We start from the raw sequence: 17029 nt of genomic DNA on the forward strand, positions 1-17029 counted from the left end.
GAAGGACAGCTCTTTCTTCTTGCGGTGACACTACGAAAACTCTTGGACAAACCACGACCGACTTTGCCCTCCTGTCTTGGGCCAATCAGGTAGTCCCCGTGTTCCCGTCCACTTTGTGCTCTATTTGAAACGAAATTGGGAACATCACAAACGAGAGATTCAGCTAGGTTCCAGGTGAGTCTCTCGAAAAAACAAATTAGTTCGCAAATGAGTGTATATTCGCGAATTTCGTGCAATTTGGTTTCAAGTAGAACATAAGATTGACGGAAACCCGGGAGCTGCGCCTAATGAGCCCCAAAAAGAACGAAACCGGTCGTGGGCTGTCGAGAGATTTTCAGCAACCTTATGAGTAGTACATTACAAAATTGAATACTGTCATCTGCATAAGAATTCAGTTTTTTAAGGAGACGCCGTTCAACTCACATGAATCCAGCTCAGTCTTTCTCTAGTTTACTGTTATATCTGCTGAGTCGCCACTCTGTTGCATCTGACTGCTGTGCCAGAAAAAGACTCACCGAGTGCGAGAGCGTGAGTGATAAAACGCAACGGCCTCAAGCTATTTTATCGGGCACTCTGAATTTGATCCAACGCTGACTCACACTGTGTGACCTTGATCCAGCGATGACTCGTGGTGTCTGGCTTTTGTGCGCGGCTGTGACGCGCTGCATATTGATGGGGCGTTGTCTGCCTGGTCAGTGGAGTTGAGGGTTTCAGTAGATTTCGGGTATTCGGTGATTACTTTCAGAAATCTGACCTTCCTGATACCTAGGATTGTTGTCTCAACCATTTGTGATATTCCACGGCGCCATTTTCGGAATATTGAAGGAGAAAAAAGATACACAGTGCCTCTCCGCTTTCACAGGACAAACTCTCAGTTGAAACTTGTCAAATCACCACAATCTATCATCAGTCCATCTCCTTTTGTTGCTGGAGTCCGTCTCCAAGAATTGGTGAACTGGATCCTTGTGGTGCTTGTCTCACCTTAGGGGGTCGCATAATATCAAGTTTACCGAGCTCCGTTGCGCTGGCAGATTTCGCAATGTTCACTCTTGAGCGCGCATGATACGAATGACGTCAAAATACGCTTTATCGTGTACCCACTGTGTCTTCCTCGACTTTGTCTGGGACGTTTCGCCATCCAGACTTTCCCACATTTCCGTCTGCTAGAGGTCATACTGCAAACTTGTAATCATGTTAAGACAGGTAGTACTGGTTGGACAATTCGTTCGTTCCATTTGCCAAAATTTTTTGGTTTGTTTATGTAGATTTGTAGTTTGGGCGATCGTGTGATCTGGCCGCTTGAGATATGGGTAAATCTGATCACAATTTGATCCATTCCGATAAACATCCGATGTTCTTTTGAAGCGGAAAACTACTTTGAAAAGTTGTACACTTTTTCGAATCCACAGTCCATCTAGTGTACAGCCTCAGAGTTATAACGCATGTTTCGAAACTCCTAGTATACTACTAATCTGATGTAATGGACACAGGTTTTCCGAGCTCTTAGAGTGACTAAGCTGCGCTATCCCCAGTAGCAACTTATTGGTCTACTCTTGTGAGACAACTGAAGAGAAGAAAAAACTTCCAACCAGGCCAGAGAAGCCTAATGGGTAGAATCTCCGGAACTGTAAGCATGAATACCGCGTTTGTGCATGGATAGAACCCAGGCACACTCACTACTCATGAGTAGAGTGGTAGCCATTCAAGGAGCATTCCGGGGCACGTGATGTGATCGACCAATCGCTTGTTTACCCATTCCATAATGATAAAATCTCCAAAAACTTATGTTGTTCTGTGTGTATTGTATGAGAAATACCAAGAGAGCTGAAGTGGATATGATTGCAGCAGGGATGCTCAGCAAAATACACGTCTTCGGAAGATCAATAAGATGTGGTTGTGTAAAATTGAGGAAAGCGGATCAACCGAATCACAAAACAAACTTCCAAGAATATAGGTGTTCGATCGAGCACACACAAATGACAAGAAGACTGGTCGGACGTAGTACACAAGAAAAACGAGGTGAAGCATCGGACTGGATGAACCAACTCACTGACAAACCAACCAGATGCGGGATAGCCGGACCGCAACACAACCAGGATCTCGAAAATGCCAATCAGATCACATACTAGGCAATCCCCAAACAAACAATCACATTTCAGCTAAGAAATATTCTTTGGAAACTTGTTTATAAGTCGCGCAATGAAGACGAGACGTTTAAAAGCCAATGTTCAAATTCGGCGAGCAGAATAACCAATCACTAGCTAATAAACTCGTTGAATATTTTTCAGTCAGCTTAGAATAGACGGCCTAGTTGGGGAGCAATTTGCCATCAAACTATTGCTGATGGTGAGTAGCTTCCAGTAGAAGATGCAGTTTCCGTAATCCTGCCGTCACTGTGTTCAAGTATCGTCATCATTGACGGGAACCTCAGGAGAGAGCAATGATGCTGTATAGATGACATCCCGGGTTTCAGTTGGGAAATCCTCAGGTGGACGTAATCAAATAATCATTTCCCTAGCAATTTTAGGTGTCCGGCCTAGGTGTTAGTCACGTGAAACGGGATTTTTGACCGATTTTATAAGCTCAGTATCCTATATTCTCTAGTAAAATTGCTAGGCGATTGATCTCAGATGACAAATCACAATACGGAGTGAAGAAGTCGGGCCGACCATATCTTGGAACAAGATTTGTGGGGCTTGGTAAGTAGACAACGTTCTGCGTTCCTTTAAGATAATGAAGCAATACCAACAAGTTTTGCCTCGATTTGTGTTGAATGAACCCCAGAAATGGCTGCAACTCTTTAAACGAGGCAGCATTGTCATCAAAGTATGCTTGCTAGGAGCGCTGTAAGGCCTATCCTCCACCAGCAAGAGCACCAAGACTATGTATCTTAGAGTACCAGCCGAGTTCACATCAACATCGTTGTCATTGACAGCAATGTCAAATGAAAACATCGACACCTCACTATCAGTTCACTTCAATAAGGGTTCTATAATAGAAAGAAAAAAGAAAGGTGTAAACTGGGACCATGGACTAGCCAAACCCAAACATCCGCACGTCCAGCACTCGATCAGACAAGCTGAATAGAGTCGAAATGTATGATCTACACGTCCAGCACTCGGTCAGACAAGCTGAATAGAGTCGAAATGTATGAAGGACATCGAGGTTGGTCAGCCACCGTTTCCTTTCGTGTCTGCAGCCAAGCACAGGAGGGTCAGGTGGTCCCCATCCTGGAACGCGAACCGCACCAACGTCATCCAAACGTTTCATAACATCCTTCATTCCCTCAAGTCCTGCCAGATTTTGTCGACATCTAGGTTCCCGCCAGCCGGAGCACTGCGCTCCTCTTGGCGGTTGTTAACTCAGCCTGTATGACGCACGGCCGGGCCAACTAAGCTTTCAATGCTGCACACACTCTTTGAGGAAATTCCCTCTACTCCGATTACCTCACTGCGAACTTGCCGGTCTCAGCCAATTCCAGCCATAGCTCTTAGACATTGGTCTTGAAACATCTCAAGAAGTCTCAGATCCTCCGCCCGAAATGGCCAAGTCTTCTAGCCCACAACATGCTTCGAAATAGGGATCTTTGAGACCTAGTCACCTGCCTTTTTGACGTCACAAGTGAAGCAAATTGGCAAGCGTGGATCTGGTCTTCGAGCTTATCTTGTTGAACAGATAGTTTGGAAGGCACAAGCCGGTCGAGAGTATCGAACACATTCTTGAAGTCAAGGAATATCAAGATTGTTTGTCCCCGATCCGCATGCCAAGGTCTAGACAACTACCGTGGATCTGCTCAAACCTATCGAGCGCTGACGCAAGCATAGATTTGCTCGCCAGAATCCTGGTAACCTTTGGGGCCAATCAGTTCAGTCGATTCACATTCCGCGTCTACATCAATTCCATCATTCTTCCACGTGGTTCGTAATATCTCAAACAGAAACTTCACCTGAATAACTGCCAGCAATTTATTGATGTGTCAACAAACGTTTGTCGGGAAAGCATCAATTTGTGTCACGTGGTATGGTGATTTACCACATAGCCGGTTTATCACTTATCCGCAAAACAGACTTTCTGTGACAATAAACTTTAGTCACCCAGCATAGATGAATTCCAATGGGTTTAACACTGGAATTCCAGCAGAACATCTGTGTGTTTCGATCTGATAGGCTGGCTTCCACTGAGCACGGTTCATGAACACAGCAAGATCCAAGGAACACTCCGACTGATACACCTAGCTTCGTGTGAAGTCTTAAATAACTGTTTTGTAACTTTTGTTCACCAACGAAGATATAACCGTTTATAACAAAGAAAGGAAGGTTCAGCGCGCCATTTCAAAAGAATCTGGTAAACAGTCGGTGGAAATATAGCTGAGTAAAGTTTCGTTTTTTATACAAAAGCTGTGTCAGACCAACTGAGTAGGTTAACCGGTTGACCAAGTTTTAAGACAGACGGAGAACTAATTAGAGGGCTCGCTTCGTCAAAACATCTTGTCAGTTAGGCTGAATGCTTAGGTCTTACTGTTGGTGGGTTTGGGATCAATGCGCTTCGGTCGTCGAGCCCTCTTGGGTGTCATTAGTAAATTTCGTTGGTCTCTGTGGGTGAGTAATTGCAACCACAATTCTGGTTTCGGCAGAGCGGAATGTTTGGTCGGCTTGTTGGAATGTATTTTCGATTTAAGATACTACTGGTGATGACTACTCTTCAACGATAACCGCACACCATCACGAGTCAGCTCGTGATGGCTCTCCGCCCTACACAGGCCCGCCAGTTTTATGCACTCTGCTGAGATCCTTGGTGATTTCCACAGCCTTGGATATCAGTCTCTGTGGCGTGGTCCCCGTCTTGAAAATTCAGCATTTTCTGATTTTGTCATGTGTCCCGTATCCAGTTCATGTTCTGTCACGTACAAATTTAAGTGGATCGGTGACATCCGAAGACGCGCAAAAAATTTGGATTGCTAGTTCTCATGCGTTACAAAATAAATAAAATAAATCGTTCAGCTGTAACACCCCTCCGGTGCCTAGCTGCCAAGCTCCCCGATTGAAGCATGAGGGCTGGGATACTGCCAAGTTGCCCCAGCCTAGACAGTGGAAGTCGAGAGGCAAAGGTCGGGTCCGAACCACAGACCTTCCGGTCAGTAAATTCACGCTCTACCCACTTGAGCCATCTCACCTTATCTCGCTTTATCATCATCTCAGTGCTCTGTAAAAGATGCAACCGCCCTCTCCGTTTTATACCTGTTCTATGCGGTAACGTTCAATACATCATCGTGTAAGTTATAACCTCACGCTCTCAAGAGAAGCCACTTCGAGAACAGACAAACTTCATTTGCGGTGTACAAGGAATCCGTCAGGCCCAATTCGTTAGAGGACCCTATGAAGGCAGATCGCATCTTCCTACGGAGGCCGGTTTTCCGCAAACCGCAAACCACCAGGCCCGCTCCGAAGCTTACCCCGTTCGTCCACCAACTCACCAGCTGCCATTGGTGCAAACCTCCGCTAAGCAGCTGAGCCTCGTATGTAGTGGTTGTATGTTTTGTTATGGATCACGTGACTCGGACCAGCCAATCATTTGCTTCAGTTTGGCTTGTGCATAAATCGACTTCCCGGTTTTCCCTTCCACTCTCCAGCGACCCCTGTTTGAAATTACTGGTGATCAGAGTAGCAGTAAACTTCCACAACGTGCAACGGCATTCATCTTTTGTTTCCGCAAATGTGAACTCAAATGAAGTGAGTTTTCCCATGTCCTGTAAGTAGGACGCGACGAGCCTTAAGTGGAGAACGCTCACATGCACCAGACCATGGTGTATGGCCAGTGTTAACCTTGAGTAGAGCCAATCACCGCGCTGGAAAGGATTGTGACTACAGCCACCTACGCAATCCATGTGACCAAATGTCACAGGTGTGAGGCGGAGCAGAGATGATAGTATCAGGAAGGTCAGATTTCTGAAACTAATCCCAGAACATCCACCAAAACCTCAATAGGAAAGCCGGAAAGCATCCAGGCCAATCAGTCGTTCAAACAATTTAACAAAAGCCTATGAGTGTTTAGACACACCACAAAAGCACGACCGAATGTTATCAGCGTTCAGGCATTTTATTGAGGCACGATCGGTGTTGATGTGTGTTCATTAACGCCTATCAGACAGCCTGGATCAATGCCAGAAGGTCCTCTGTAAATAGCGTGGGGCCATTGTAACTTTCGCTCAGGCACTCGCTCTCGCACTCGCTTGTTCGGAATATAGTTATTGTGTTCCATTCTGTGAGTCGTTTTTTCCGGCACTAAACACTCGATCGGCGTCAGGAGCAGATAGAAGAGATTGGCGAATCAGCAGATATAACAGGTAAGGTTTCCGATATACACTCATTTGCAAACTAATTTGGTTTTTTAGGGACTCGTCTGGAACCTAGCCGAATCTCTCGTTTGTGATGTTTCCAGGCAACTGAATGTGCTGCACCAGGTCGCCTTATGTTTCAGTCGCTACGATATTCGAGATATCACGATACATGGATATTTATAATATACTACTCATAAGGTTGCTGAAGATTTGTCGACAGCCCACGACCGGTTTCGCCATTCTTGGGGCAACTGAATGTGCTGCACCACACCACTTCATGTGTCAGTTGCTGCCTGGAAACACCACAAACGAGAGATTCAGCTGGGTTCCAGATGAGTCTCCCGAAAGAACCAAATGAGTTTGCAAATTAGTGTATATTCTCTAATTTCATGCAATTTGGTTCCAAGTAGAACATAAGGTTGACGGAAACTCGGGGACTGCGCCTATCTGATGAGCCCCAAGAAGGGTGAAACCGGTCGTGGGCTGTTGATGAATTTTCAGTAAGCTTATGAATAGTGCATTGCAGGTAAGGTTTCCGTTCGCTGTCATTTTCATCGGAAATGACAGCTGTTGTTAACCTGTTCGAATTCTGACTTAAATTGGTGTTTATGAAGACACGTTGGACCGGCCGAATTTAAGTAGTCTGGTGTGTCACGCTGTCTCCGACAAAACATTACTGCATACAACAGACGTTATCTGTTACGAACATTCGATTGTGACGCTTTGGAAGGTATGGACGAAACAACTCGGAAATCATTAGGACCCCCAAGACACGTCCCAACAGAGCACGAATATACTTTTCTTCCCAAGTATCTCCACTCTGCAGCCCCTCGTTGACTTTAAGGGATGATCAAATCACTTAACACTTCCGTCACACTCTGTTGATGATGCTGCGACGCTGGAAACAGTTTAACTTCTTGAAAGCACAGTAAGCAACTTGGCATTGAAAAAACAGCTGCTAGACTCAGGAAACATTCACTCTGATCTTTCGTATCTGCGTGACAACTGCGAGATGACTCAACTGGTTAGCGCGCGAATTTACTGACCAGAAGGTCCGTGGTTCGAACCCGACCTCTGCCTCTCGACTTCCCCTGTCTAGGCTTAGGCAACCTGACAGTATCCTAGCCCTTGTACCTCCTTCGTGTGGCATGGCAGCTAGGCACCGGATGGGTGCTACAGCTGAACGTGACAACTGCACGTTTAGCGAGAGCACCCAGATTGATTCAACTAACCGCGTGACCCAATCTACTGAGAGTTTAGACATTCCTAACGAAAACACTTCGTTTTAATCCAACCTTGTCGGGAAATCGCAAACAGCCTACAGTTTCATGCCAGATGAACGTAACGTCTACCGCTTTTAAAAATACACGAAAGTCAAGGGGAGTGCATGCGCTCGACAGGTAATGTTATGGTAGCCTAACTTCAGGTCAGGGAATACCGCAGTTTTACCTATTGATGGAGATGTTATCCCCCATCCGAAATTGGTCACAACAATCTTTGCAGTGTGCTGTCACGTACGTCCTAATCCAGCTGTGAGGGGTGTGGTTGAAATGCACCTCGGACACCGCAGCTACCTAGCTGGCTATACCAGAGGTTAGTTTTTCTTTTCATGGATCGATCGAGCTGCCATCACTCGCGGCACGAGAAAGCGCAGAATTCAGTGTCCTATACAAATACGCTCCGTCCTATTTGCTCTCCAAGTAATGACAGAGTTCTCGAACTTCCAAGTGTTGGGTCAAAATTTTAGCCGGCTTTTTTGAAATCAATTACACTTTAGTGGTCATCGTTATGCTCTGGTTGGTCTTTCGCAAGGAATACGAAGGTTTTAAGTGCCAGGCTTCCACCATCTAACGGATCTGTCTACCTTTCTTTAGACCATAAACTTTTCTCCACTCGAAGGATCTACTCATTTTGGATAATTTTAGTCAACCGTACCGACCTTGATGATCTCACTTTCAAGTCGGAAACTTTGAACGGACAGGTTTGAAACGCACTTTGTGTTCGTTGACTTGTCAGGACCATCGAAACTAGCTCAGATCCTCAGTACTGAGCCATCACAGTTATCAGATGGCTACGGTTCGAGAGGAATTTCGTAAACCCGTGAAGTCTTGGTGGTGAGCGAATTGTTGGACGTGCTCCAGAGTGAGCGACGTTCTTCAAACATAGCAATCTACTTTGTAGTCTAAAACGGTTCACTTTGGTTTGTGCTTGGTGCCTGGTTTATGTCGAAAACTCATCCAGATCATACACATCTAGTGAACAGGGCACCATAATTGTCTGAACTCGAGATAGCTTAGTGGTCAAGGCACGAACTTACTGACTGGAAGCTCTACGATTTCAGTTCAACCTCTTGACTTCTCTAGTGTAGGTTTGGCAGGGTCTCAGGCCTCGTGGCTCGGTTATGTGGTATGCATGCTGTAACACCGTCTACCGAGACAAATGTTCTTCGTGCCTCCTTCAGAATTATAGAAACCGCGAGGTAGACAGACTTTGACTTGAAAGAAGAGGTTGGGAAGAATTTGGGTGTTATTGGTTCGGTAGACCTTCCAGGATGGGATCCCTGTGACCCTGTCTGCGCGTGACTGAGGACATTGCAAGAAAAGGTGGCTGGTTAAAGCCATTAGTCTTCTTCTTATCAGTTTCTTTGAAGATTGTCTGACTGAGTGCTTGGAGGTATAGGCACCTCAGAATGCTTTCGATTTGCCAGTACATGATCCCCTCCCTCGTCCACTCTTTTCCACTTCTCTACATTTCAAGGCTTTAAATACAATGTGATGAACTTTGTGGGCAGTGAAGCATCATTGTCAACACTGACTTCGCTGTCTCTGATGATGGCGTTTCCTTCGGATGGCATAGCAGCTTTAAATGAGAAGGGTGCTACAGCAGAATGATTTTTTTATTTGTTTAAATTCACTCATTTTCGCATGTCGACCTCAAGTCCTCAAGACTGAATTCACATAAGGTTCTGTGCCCACTATTCACGAAGAGCTAGCCGATGATATTTTAGACTGCAATACTCGGCGATAGTCAATAACCGCACACAATCGAATCGATCGTAATTCGTATGGAAACTGGTTTTTACCGATCCGAGTATGCTTCAAAAGCCACGGTGTAAGGGTGAACTTTCGCCGGTGATGATATACATAGTAAACGTCAGTGATATTCACCGATTTAACGAATACTAGGATGAAAAAATAACATTTGTATGAGTTACGAATGAACAACGGAATCTGGATATGTTCACGGTGTGTACCTTAACATTAACTGTCATCGACTAGCTCAGTCGCGTTTGTAACGTGATCAAATTGAACGGCTTTCCCACTCTTTTGATAGAAACGGACGGAAAAAGTGACTGGCTACACGGCTTCCGCCTAGAATTCCCAGAAATACATTTACCTGCATCAAAATTCTCACACTTGGCAACAGGGGTTCAAGTGGAACACAAGACTGAGAGAAACTCGGAAACTGCGTCCACCTAATGAGCCCGTAGTGGAAGGGCGTGATCTTTCGAAGAGTATTCAGCAACCTTACAAGTAGTGTGTTGACTGTAGACACATTGATATACTTTCGCAGGATGCGAAACACACAGTCTCCCTCTAGCGTCCGCTGTGAAGAAAAGCAACAAAGTTTCCTTCTTCTAGGAAGACTGCTCTTTAAATAAGGACTGACGCAATCAAACCCTCGGGGACCAAGCCGAGATGATTAGATTTCAGCCGGACGAACCCGTCCACATTTTCGCCGGTCTCCGTACTCGACGTATATCATCATCACCATCATCACCATCATCATCGTCCTCATCATCATCATCCGAATCATCATCATCATCATCATCCGAATCATCATCATCGTCATCATCAATAGCGTGACATCAGTGTTGAACACCGATGCTTCACTGCCGTACAACCAAGATTTATTTGAAAGTCTCTTTGTAGAAGGGGGAGTAAAAGTGGACGGAGAAGGGCTTTATATCAAATCCAGCGAACCTGCTGGGCATATCCACGTGGAATTGCGCTGCACGAAGGACCTGATCAACACTCCATTTCGGGTGAGACAAAGTACCCATAGGAATTAGTCGCTCCAGTTCACTGATAGTCCTCGTGACTCGCCTCTCAGGGCTCCTGTAGGTGAGCGATATTCACTTTATCAATGACCCCAAATTTTCACCAGTTGAACAATGTAACAGCTAAAAACAGCCATTTTATTCACCCATAATGTACTTTTAGAAAAGGCAATCAGGAGTGCAGTGGTCTAAGAGGATCAACTGAACTTGTCAAGTTACCGAAAGTGTAAATCTGGTTAAATGTTTGAACTTTTGTAAAGTTACATGCAAGAGAGAGAGAGATGTTTCCAGACTGGCATGAAAAAATGTTGCAGTATTGATGACTGCAAGTTGCGTTTGCGTCCTCCTTGAACCATTTGGGCGTACCAGCTAGACTTTTAATGACCATCCAGCTGCTCATCAATCAATGGCTCTGTGATCGACCCTTGTTTTGTGCCAGAATAAAGGGGCAAAACACTACGCTAACTGAAGCTTTGCAGCTGTCCTCATTTAATTAATTTGTAGTGACAGGCAGATCTATTATACCGTAATATTGCAGCTTAGCAGTGAGCTCATAGTTCAAATGTTGCGAGTTCCGTGGGCTTATTCAGGAAAAAAAATTTCATTTAAAAGGATAAAATTCCTTGATCACAACAACGTCAAATTAGCAATGTATCATTCAGTCCCTTTAGGTAAGTTTTAAACGAAATGTCAAATTACTCGTGAAATAGAGGCGACATACTACTTAAAAGGTTACTGATAGTGAAAGGAAGGAGGTCTTCGCTGTGGAGTTGTTTATTCGGAAATGCCAACTGACCGGTTATAGACCATTGAACAGGGAAGCAAAACTCTAATCTGCATCTTAGTTCCAAAAACTGGACGCCGATCTGCTCCCGAACGAGTAGTCTTGAAAGTTCCTGGAGATTCATTGGCTCCACCCATTCGTTGGTCAACTCCAAGCAAATGTTACAAAGTGGCTCTACGAATTCCGCAACAGATCTCCCTTTTTCAATAGACGCAAAGCGAAATTCTACGAACAACACATACTACTCGCGTGCCTCCCCGTCAGTAGAATCACCATTACCATAGTAGTGGGGGGGCATTTTGGCATTTTCAACTGAGGTTCCATCTAGTCAGTGGAGTCAGCTTATGCTGAGAAACCCGAGGACGACCAGGCAGTTGTTTCATCAGCAGTGCATATCTCGCATCCGGACCCCACTAGGGGGTCCTCAATACGCTTCATCCTAGCTAGCAGTTTTAACGCTTGGCGTTTCGATCAAGGGCGTCTGAACAGTAATATGATTAGCTCTCAGTTAGTTAGTTAGTGAGTCGTGCTCACAAACAATCGATAAGCTGATACTGAATTCCAGTCAGTTGGCCAATTCGGAGACCATTGATCCACCATAAATGGATGTTCATCTACCAAGTGTGAAATACACTCAGTTGTATATCAAACTGGTTTTAACGGGAGACTCATCCGAATCCCACATTTGTCTCTCGCTAATGATTTTCTGTGATGAACATGACTGATACTCTATTCGTTGCTCTATTCATTATTCTCTTGTTTTAATATTCCATATGCTGTACATATTCGCCAATTCGAATACATACGTGCTGGTTGTTACGCTTCGCTGAATTCTGGATTTCTAGTTCGTCTGGTTATACCGATATACGTACGAAACTTAATTCTCACCTTTTCTTCAGCCGCCTCATGTTTCAGTTGGTATGACATATCGTGATACCGTGCAGACATAATACACTACTCATAAGGTTGCTGAAAATTCTTTGATAGCCCACAACCAGTTTCACTCGTCTCGGAATTCATCAGTCATACGCAGCTCTCCATCGTCCACCAACTTTATGTCCTGATTAAACCAAACGAACTCATTTACACACTAGGTTGATTTTATTGGATGAATCTAATGAATCTTAGTTGAAGATCACGAACAAGATATTTGGCTGGATTCAGTCAAGTCTCCCCCCCCCCCTCAGACCACGTGAGTGCATTTCACAAATTTCGTACAAACGGGGTTCAGTTGGACCATAAGGTTGACGGAAACTGTGCCCACCTGATGAGCAATAAAGACGAAACCGGTCGTGACCCTAATGAGTAGTGTTCCTTCAAGAAAACTAACCAGATGCAATGGTTACCCCTCTACCAGCCAGCATGGGCGAACGTTTCGTAGACCAAGTATATGTGAAACCATTGAGGCGAAGTCAATGCAAAGCATAACCTTATCAGCGGACGTGGTTTTACTGACAAGCATTTTTCACAAACCCGAAATCAGGGAGGCAACTCCCTCAAAGACCAGACTCCCTAGCCAACAGGACTGTTCGACCAGTCCTGTGATTTTATTCTCTACCTCATCATAATGAACAAGGAGTTCTTTTCGATTTTCTGCACTTTATACCGACATGAGCGCTTTCGTCAGAATACTCATCCGAAAAGCATCACACTGAAGGTATAAAGGTTTAAATAAACCTGATGTCAACACTTTGAGTTGCACTCAAATTCCATCAGACAACGTGAAGAGTTCGCTCTTTGAAGATATTGTACTTTTGAATACATAACTTTAGTGGAGAGTAAAGTGTGAGTAAAGCCAAACTATACTGAAATGCCAAATCTAGTATATCCTGTTTAAGTACGAGTTAATCGAACTGCGAATCAGTCGATGGTGGTCGAACGGCTAAGTGGTCACGGGTTCGAGAATCCCAACTGGAACTTCGTGAGATGTGCACTGTTGATGATTTCCAAGAAGGATAAAGCAGTTGTACCAGTGCTTCTCGGATTTTCAGCATAGACTGGCTTCCCTTACGTGACAAAATCTCCATTGAAAAGTCCCGAATCCCCCCACCCTACCAACAAAATCTTACCTCTCTAATCAGCGAAGCGGCTGGATGATGACTGACCTGGCTTCTTGAGCCATTGTCCATGCAGTTTAGTGACGCCTACGTTAGCTTATTGTCATCTGTTTGGCCTCGACTCTGTCCGCGTTCCTTGATGTGCCGGTTAAATAAAATAAATCTCTCGATACATGTATATGTGTAATGTACTACTCATAGGGTTGCTGAAAATCCATCGACAGCCCACGACCGGTCTGGTGCAGCACATCATAAACGAGAGATTCAGCTGGGTTCCAGGTGAGTCTCTCGAAAGAACCAAATTAGTTTGCAGATGAGTGTATATTCACTAAAATAAATCTCTGTTCATCAGAGTGATGCTATTCGGTAAACAAGTTATAAATTGCATTGTATCGAGCAGGGTATTTTCAACATATCAAGGCAAGGTGGAGAGAAATACAGTGTTACACTTCCAACTCGAATGAATTCATAAATGCATAGAAAGACAGAAACGAAAACGGTTCAACAGAAATTTGCAGTCGGGAGCCTCAGCAGGACAATGGAAGTCAAACTGATTTAGACATTGGAAACCGGTGATTAACTAACAGGATCCTAACTTAAGGGTGTTAGCAATGTGCGTTCTGACCCCAAAGCTATCCACCAGGTTATCCATTATAGGGACCACCAGAGCACTTCTGACTGCTTTCCCACACCATCGATCGATCGCCCTCATGCCCTAGGCGTCATCCGTCTGGATGTGCCACACATAGACAGACCCACAACACACACTGCTTTCATGCACGACGCACGCACACAAACACCGCATGCTCAGGCCGTCTGGTCATTGCATTGCTCCACTATTTAACTTGCAGCTCCGTCATGCTAACCAGTGAACGTAGTCGTCAAATCGCACTCGTTTGTCATCAATGCGCCGGTTGGCCATTGGTCAACGGCTCCGATCGGGCCGATTGAGGCTACGACTGGCAATTCGCATTGGTGGGCTTTAGTGACCAATAAAAGCGTAGCCCGGGGAATACACCAGGGCCACAGCAAATCCAGCTGCAAACAAATCAGAAGACAATGATTGAAGGTGCAATCAATGTCCAGGGTCCCAGAGGATAAAATGTCATTCCCCTAACTTAGACAGCCTCAAGCATTTCCCGTTTCCATAAATTTTGTTCCTCTAAGCAGGTTACCAGGGCAACTCGCACAGTCTAGTGGAAAGCCTGCTCACAGGTTGATTTCAAAAGCTTTATAACATTGGCTTGATTAGAGTAGCTACTGACGCACTTTCAATGCTTAAAACTAGCTCAAACCGGTAAGGTCAGCGCATTCAAACAGTTTCTGAGTATCAGTCTGAGGAGAACGAGTGAAATAAAGTGAAAAAGTTCAAATTGGAATGTTGTTGGAATGATGGTGGCTGATTTGGGTGGACCAGGATTGTAAGAGTTCACAAACAGCTGAATGTATACCGTCCAATAAGGGTTAAAATCGTCACCATTTCTTAACAAAGCATGCTTGATCAAGAAATGTGAACAAACTGACAAATTTGCCTGGTGATCGGAAAACGGGTGGATAGCATGCTAAAATTCTGGCATAAGTACATATTTATGGTGAGAACAGATCGAACAGGTTTGGAAACCACAGTTGAATGAAGTGCCTCATAGGCACTCCCTTTGTTGAGTTATTACAGTCCTCCTTAGGCTGACGTGTTGCATTACTCGCCAGTTTTCATGAGTTGCGAAAATCGATTAAACGACTGTACGTGAACAGCTCTCGAATATGGATGAATATTGGTCAGCTGTCGCACCCATTCGGTGCCTAACTGCCATGCCAACTGAAGGTTGCACGAGGGCTGGGATACTGCCAGGTTGCCCAAGCCTAGACAGAGGAGGTCGAGAGGCAGAGGTCGGGTTCGAACCACGTATCTTCTGGTCAGTAAATTCACGCTCTATAACCACTTGGCCATCTCGCCCACGGACGAATATGCTTTACTGGTGACCTCTTTCAGACGAAGCAGTGTAATCCAAGAGCACCGAATGGTCACTAGTTGAACAGCGTGCGTGAGAAGAACAGTACATAAGGCAATTATTCGAGATTTTTTTTACAAAAAACAGTCAATGTAGAGAAAAATTGAAAGGATTTGACAGTTTTCAGTGGTAAAATCGAACATTTGGCCTCAAAACAAAGCAGAGTCCTACTTCGAAAAACCTGGGGTTGTTACTGGTCAAGGATATGGTTACTGGTATCTCACCCTTTAGTCACATGGTTCGCAGCATACCCCTGATGTTGCATGAGTTCTCACCCTACCTTTCAGTAGATGAACTGCTTTGTGATTGGTAGAATGCCCTGTTCGCTACGCGCCTACAACCGATTTGTCCATTCTTGATTTGGGTGCTGCTGATGAGTACCAAGCAGGATGAAACGGACTGTAGTGCCTATTGGGTCATCTGAATAGATCGGTTTTATCCGCAGGATGAAGCTTTTTGTAGGCGAGCCACTCTAAATAACCGACCGTCACGTCGATCTGACAGATGTGCCGCTAGCAGGCTACGGATCACAAGAAGGTATGCATTGATCTGAGCCGATCAGGATCGATACTTTTCATACCTGGAACATTTCTTGGTAACCCTACAAAAACCGCTGTAATATATTTTCTCTTGTCTCCATAAAGAACTGTCTTAAGCTTCCTTGCCTTCTGGTATATCGAAGTGAGCGGAACAAGAAAGGACGTACCTACAGTGGAATGGCAACACCGTCTGCAACTGAAATATTGATCAAATTGCTTTCAAATCGCCTCGTACTCTCTTCACACATGTAGCAGTCACAATGCTAGCTTTCAATTGAATTGAAAATGGATGTACTTTTTAGCAGAGTTTGCTTACCTGAGATTTCTCGCGTACAGAAAATGCGAACGCTTGCGGTTCAATAACTAACGGTCTGTGTGCAGTTCCTTTATTCTGTTTTGAATCGTTTCACTGTGCATGTTGTGGCCATTAAAATTCAGTGGACAGCAGACAAAGTTGGCGAGTCAAACCGACTCGGCAAAATCAGAACTGGTTGATCTCATTTGGTTGGGTTCCTTCACTTTCCTCACACTAGAGCATGTTGATGTTTTCAACCCCTCATCAGACAGATCAAATACCGTCTATATTCTAAATGATGGCACCGAAATCACAAGGGCTACTATCATGTGACTGGCAAATCACGTGAACAGGATGAAAATGGTAAAGCCTGTGCGTGTGTGTGCACTGTTTCGGGAGAAACCTACTATTTCAAAACAGGATACTTAATTGGTTGTCATCAGGTGGCAGTTGATCTGTTCGTCGAGTATGCCAAATGGCTTTCAAACGTCTCGTCACCATGCGAGGAGTTGTCCTGAAATCTATTCAGGATTTCGTTTCTCATAGATTGGTTTTAATCAAACTGGCTACCTCCGAGGGACAACCACTTAGTTTCGAAAAAATCCTCCTTACAGTAGCATTTGATTCCGTTCCTTTCCAATCTGATTAGCTACATAAACTAGCCTTTTTCTACCGGCAATTTCATTTAGTCTCAACTATAAATCTCCACCTTTCTATCAATTTGTTAACAAAGTAAGTTCTGATCGTGGGCTGTCGAAGGGTTTTCAGCAAACTTGTGAGTAGTTTCCTTTATGAAAATATACTGCGATATCTCGAATATCGTGCCATGAGGCTATCAGGAAGGTCAGCTTCCTGAAAGCAACCACTGAATGTCCGAAATCTACCGAGACTCTCAGCTCCGCTGAGTGTTGACCAGACAGACAACGCCTCCGCAATATGCAGCACGTC

General features: G+C 44.7%; 1 protein-coding gene across 1 annotated transcript; it reads right to left on the reverse strand.

Moving 5' to 3' along the window:
* Positions 1 to 6707: 6707 nt before the first annotated feature.
* On the reverse strand, positions 6708 to 15205 carry T265_13200 (hypothetical protein; the record flags this gene model as incomplete). The annotated part of the gene is made up of 4 exons (XM_009167717.1): positions 6708 to 6926; positions 7317 to 7585; positions 14105 to 14276; positions 14978 to 15205. Coding segments are annotated over 4 exons (888 nt in total), but the record flags the coding sequence as incomplete, so codon positions are not given.
* Positions 15206 to 17029: the final 1824 nt, after the last annotated feature.

The sequence above is a fragment of the Opisthorchis viverrini genome, assembly GCF_000715545.1.
Source record: "Opisthorchis viverrini unplaced genomic scaffold opera_v5_45, whole genome shotgun sequence".
NCBI lineage: Eukaryota > Metazoa > Platyhelminthes > Trematoda > Opisthorchiida > Opisthorchiidae > Opisthorchis > Opisthorchis viverrini.